Genomic DNA, 5,756 nt, shown 5'->3' with positions numbered 1-5,756 from the left:
TAGATTGTTAGCTCTGTTGGGCAGGGTTTCCATTGTTTCCTTCAGACTTCCGGGTCCTGGTTTTGCTCACTGTATCTCGTATAACACCTAACTTCCCTATGTATCTTGTACATTATTCTGAGGAGAAGAGCCATAGCTCTCTGTCAGGACTTGCTTCCACTTGCAGTCCCTCAGCAGCCTCTCCTATGTTGTCCCTACAGCGAGCACAGCGCACATAACAGAGAGATGACGCAGCAGGTCGCCGCCCCCAGCCTGGCTTGTTTACAGAAAATTTTCTCCCTCTGCGTTCTCGTTTGTTTGCAGAAGGATTACGTCAGTTGAAGCCTATCCTCCCCGCAACACGCTGCCGTCACCGCACTGCGAGCCCCCGATTGGCCGCTCCGCCGAGCCCCGCCCGGCTGACGCCAGTTCCGCCCTCTGGCTATATAAAAGCCCAGACGGAAGAGCTGCCTTCTTACTCGCAAAGTGGTGACATAAGGAATGTGCGGCTGAAGGACCGTGGCAAGTCCTCCAGCACCCCCAGGGATGAGAACTAGGGAGCAGCACATCAGACACATAATTCCTTTGGCCATGTCACAAGCGCCCTCGCTCTTCAAATAAAAAAAAAGACTCGTTTAAAGAATAAGTGAAAAAAAAAGAAAAAAAAAATCGCAAAAGTAAAAAAAGAAAAAAGCCAACAAAAATCGAAGGAAATAGTCGGATCACCTCCAGTGTGGTGTCCCCGCAGCCTCCATGCATACTCACTACTCCCGAATCAACATGAAGCCAGAGATCATCGCAGCGGTGGGCTTCCTCTCCAAGTTCCTGCGTACTAAGGGGCTGATGGACGATCGGGAGCTGCAAACCTTCAATCAGTCCCTTCAAGAACTGCTAGCAGGTAAGAACTTCCCCCCGATCTGTATGTGTGAGCTGATTGTCCCAGTGTTGTGTGCTCTGTAATACGGGAGGGGGACTAGTTCATCAACAATGCCTTCTCTATTCTACATGACGATCTGAGCTCCTCAATAGAAGAGGGATCCATCTGTGAGACCTCCAGGCTGGGTGGATGATTAGAACTTGTCTTTGTGTTTGCAGTGTTTTTGTTTTGTATTTGTTATGATTTTATTGCTTAGATTGTCAGACACATATAGGGGTCATCCATGTAATAGGAGAACAATGAGGACTTTAGAACTAAACTCTATTGTCAAGATCACATTTAGGCTTTCAACAGGTTAATAACATAAATTGTTATCAAATCTGTAGCTGTTATTAAAATAATCCCCAGTGAAGGTCTTTGTTTGGGCACTTCCTGTGACAACCCTCTCCTGATTTTGCTCCTGTGTTGTCGCACTCGCCCCTGGTGGCGACAAGTGGTCACGTTGCGCAGGCAGAGCACTATCAGATGAGAAGATGTTGTGTTGAGAAGAAGCTGCAAGGGGCTAAGGGAGACCAGTAAAAATAGGGAAAACAGTCTTAGAACAGTTCTTTGATATCCGTGGGCCACATCTCATTTTGTTAGAGTATAGATCTAATTTATGGGTTTTTCTAGTACATGGTTTCTCCAGAGGTTGCTAGGGGTTCTTTGAGCAATTTCTGCCTCTCAGATAAGTGTTCACCGACACCATTGATATAAGGGGGTGATTCCTCTCGACGTCTACAAGTGTAGGGAGCATTCTTCGACACCATTGATATAAGGGGGTGATTCCCCTCGACGTCTACAAGTGTAGGGACCATTCTTCCCACTAACCTTCACACTAATGTATCGTGAGTTGTACATATAGTAATTTATAGCAGGGGTTCCCTGAAACTGGACAGTTATTTCAAGGGTTCCTTTGTGTTGAAAAGGTTGAGAGAGGTTGAACTAGTACTAGTCAATTGCATACATTTGGACTCGTTCTGTAATGTTGAAGATGTTTCGTAGATTCTTCAAGTCACTTCTTCAGTTCTGGATACATATAGATTTATCATCTAAATACAGATCGTTTTTTTTTTAGAAGAAATATGCCCGGGCAAGTTATCAATACTCAACAGTTGTAGACTAGTCAGGACTGGCTGGGAACTGGCCAGACGGCAGCTTCTGGTGCTGTTTGTTTTTCCAAGTCTTTGTTGTAAAATAGGGTATCGCCCTTCCCCCTCCTCCCCCCCCCCCCCCAACCTTGGTTGGAAAGTACAGACTTGTATGTCCTTCCTGCCTAGACTATAGCTATATGCCCACTAGTGACGCGTTTCCTCCTCTGCTCTAATTACGGACATGTTGAGACAAGGCAAGTTAGAGCGACGGTGCTTATTCCACAGCAGGCCGTCATTACGTTTGCGATTTGCCTTGTACATGGCCGCACTTAGATCTCCTTTGATTTTTTGATTTGTTCACATTTGACTTTTTTTTACTGTTGTTCAGTTTATTGCTTTTTTCCTTGCTTGTGTTTTTTTAGTTTTTTTTTTTATGAAAATCTGCTTCCCACATCCAAAATCTCTTTTTTGCTTTGTGGCAGGCGTTCTAGTTGAGGCCCATAACAATAATACATTTACACAAATCACAAGACTGCTGTGAAACATGCCCAGGCAGCACACAGATGTTTATCAGTCTAGTCACTATTCTTTTCGGTCTTTGTGCGTTCTTTTAAAGGGATCTGCGCTGGAGCTAGGCTCTCGTTACACAAAACAGCAGCTCTTTTGTGTTGATAAAACAAGGGGATGGTTACGTGGCCCAAGCCCTCTTCTCCACCCCCCACCCCCCTTCGTAATCGCAGTACTGCTATAATTATGCAGAATGAGCCACTCTTATTTATTCAAGCTTAGGGATTGTTCTGAATTAAAAAAAGATCTTCCATATGGATCGATGGCTCCAGCTGCTTTATAGATATATAGATTTATAACTGGTTATTAATATTTATAGGTAATGTTGATCCAGGGAATATCCGATTGCCTCTTTGGGGGGGAGGAGGATCAGGAAGGAATGTTTTTCCTCCCTGGATTATGCTGTATTGTAGTGTTTTTGCTGTCCCCTGGATCAATTGTGAGTATAGGATAGTGCATATGGAGGTTTTCTATTTGTGTGTGTTTTGTTTTTGTTTTTTTTATATGTTGGTTGAACTCGATGGACTATTTTTGTTTTGTGTTTTCAACCAGAGTAGGTGTTATGTAATGAAAAAGAACACTAGAATGAATGAGTGTTTCAAAGATCCAATTTTGTGGCATAAAAATACTCTAGGAAAACATTAATAAATAGTAATATTGATTAGCGTTTATTATTTCGCTTAGTATGTAAATACAAATACAATTTTTTTTTTTTAATCACGGCATACATTTTTGTTTTTAAAAATATTTTAGGAAAATGGCTGCACTGAACAAACTTAATCTACTTGCCTAATACAATGAGTTTGTCGTTTAGATGATTTTTGTGTGCTCACCATTGGTTTGCAGCGTGTGTAAATAAGTGTGCTTTATTTTTTATTTTTTTATTTCCATTTGTAGAACATTACAGACATCACTGGTTTCCTGAGAAACCTTCCAAAGGTTCAGCTTACCGATGCATTCGGATTAACCACAAAATGGATCCCTTGATTGGGCAAGCAGCAGACCGTATCGGACTGAGCAGCCAAGAAATGTTTAAACTTCTGCCAAGTGAACTCACTTTGTGGATTGATCCATATGAAGTGTCTTATCGCATCGGAGAGGATGGTTCCATATGTGTGCTCTATGAATCTATCCCGATAAGCAGCAGTAGCCAAAATGGCAGCTCGTCTCTGGTGGTCGAAAGCAGAATCAGCTGCAAAGATGAACTTCTCCTTGGCCGAACAAGCCCTTCCAAAACGTACAACATGATGACGGTATCTGGTTAAGATACGGTCGATGGATGGATCATCTTGTAACAGATGGAATAATATTGTTTTTAATTTGGGAGGGCTCCTATGGGGATGGAGTGTGAAGTATAAAATGTCACAGCTGTGAAGATTGGGCACAAAATAGAAGTAGATCTTACTGATGTGAATGTGCCATGGTTTGGACAGTACCTTTTTTTTGTAGTTTAACAGCCTGTATGTAGAAGGCAATGTGTTTGGCACTAGACATTTAGTCAGTGATAATATCTGTATTAGGTTATGTGCATACTTTGCATCAGGTGCGTTTGTCACCAGGCAGTGTTCAGTTGTGCTTTTCCACTTATGGTCAAGGCTTTAAATGGGTCAAGCGTCTTGGAGTTCAGTGATCTCTATGATCATCTTGTTCAATAGTGCATGTTAATGCATTGAACAGACTCCTTGGCTTTAGCCTCATCTTGAGGGAACCATAATCAGCAGGGCACATATTTGTTACCAAGCAGTGTTTGGTTGTGTTTTTCCATTTATGGTCAGGGCTTTAAAGGGGACAAGTATCTTGGAATTCAATGATCTCTACGATAATCTTGTCCATTGGTGCATGTTTATGCACTGAACAGACTCTTTGGCTGTAGCCTTATCTTGAGGGAACCATAATCAGCAGGGAAAGTCCACGTTGGCTAACTGAATCTTCCCCTTAGATTGGTCAGCCAGGGAGTTTCTGCAGAGAGCACTTATTAACATAGACTATGATCTTTTCCCAGAATGGAGTCATAGGGCAATGGTCATCTCATGTCTATGTGCATCATTACTCATGGAGTAAGCTCAACCTAACGTTGCCAGCTGACAAATGCGTACTAAACATGGAGTACGTACATATCCGTAACCTATGAACCCAAAGCTCAATGTCTTTGTAAGATTTTTATTTACTTCTCTGCAGTTTTTTTGCAGAGCTTAACTTGCACTAATGTCTTCAATGTTACTATTTCTGGCAGCTCAGTAGCAAGGTGAAGAGGTGGGAATATGACACTTATTGGGAACTGTACATGGCAGACATGACTTGCACTGAAAATAGATATAGATGTGTGTGTGTGTGTATATATATATATATATATATATATATATATATATATATATATATAATGCACACACAGGAGTCTGCCAAAAAGAATACTTGAGTATCCTTCATATTGTGAAATGAACTTGAACGGTAAATATAGATTATTATTATTTTTTTCCTGCCTCGGCTACAGGCTTTAAAAACACCTTCTAAAGACACTGTCTGAACTATGGCGTTCTCACCAGCCAGCTTATCTGTACATTTCCTAGCTCGTAGTTTTCTAAGACGGAGTAAACTTCTTATTTTTAGAAAAGTGGAGTTCTGCTTTGTAATTTCTTGTACTTAATTGGGTAAAAGTCCTTTTCCACAAGCCACCATCTATTTTGTGAACTTTGTTAGTCCTTTTATTTGATAAATTATGAACTGCTGTAAATTTGTACAGTTCATGTATATTGATTGTGACAAAGATGTACAGATTTCTATTTTAAATGAGAGATTTTTCTTCTCTATAATAAATTGTTTCTTATCTTGGCATTTTAAACAAACAGTCTTGTCTGTTTATGTAGGGATTTTAAAATTGATTCATTTCAGGGCCAAAAAAAAAAAAGAATCATGGGGGATTCACATGGCTTCCTGCTGGTACTGGATCTATTGTGTAAACCTGGAGTTTAATTGGAGACACCTGCCAATTTGGAATAATGCTTTGGATTAGGCTAGTGTTAAATACGTACACGTTTTGCATAAATATCTTCTGTACAAAGGGCATATTGCCAGAAAATACACTGGAGTGTAATCTCAGGAGAAATCACGACCATGCTTAAGGAAATAAATTAAGAATTGAGGATTTAAAATTTGGGCCCATCAACCTAACAATTCCCTGGAATATTTTCTTCCCCGACTAC

At 40.9% G+C, this 5,756-nt stretch overlaps 1 protein-coding gene across 1 annotated transcript; it reads left to right on the top strand.

Moving 5' to 3' along the window:
- The first annotated feature begins 447 nt into the window (after positions 1-447).
- Positions 448-5,399, top strand: BTG1 (BTG anti-proliferation factor 1). The gene is made up of 2 exons (XM_077470815.1): positions 448-877; positions 3,454-5,399. Exons 1-2 carry the CDS (start codon positions 733-735, stop codon positions 3,819-3,821), a joined length of 513 nt encoding a protein of 170 aa, XP_077326941.1. The 5' UTR covers positions 448-732; the 3' UTR covers positions 3,822-5,399.
- The last annotated feature ends 357 nt before the right edge of the window (positions 5,400-5,756 follow it).

Source organism: Lithobates pipiens, unplaced genomic scaffold (assembly GCF_037356315.1).
Source record: "Lithobates pipiens isolate NorthernLeopardFrog02 unplaced genomic scaffold, aLitPip1_a1.2 Scaffold_8, whole genome shotgun sequence".
NCBI classification, from domain to species: domain Eukaryota; kingdom Metazoa; phylum Chordata; class Amphibia; order Anura; family Ranidae; genus Lithobates; species Lithobates pipiens.
The sequence above is the reverse complement of the archived record's forward strand: the minus strand, read 5'-3'. Positions and strand labels throughout refer to the sequence as shown.

Bases quoted from the DNA above. Each gene is read 5' to 3' on its own strand.
- BTG1 (XM_077470815.1), top strand. From the start codon at position 733: ATGCATACTCACTACTCCCGAATCAACATGAAGCCAGAGATCATCGCA. The intron at 878-3,453 runs GTAAGAACTTCC...TTCCATTTGTAG, and splicing joins CCTTCAAGAACTGCTAGCAG to AACATTACAGACATCACTGG.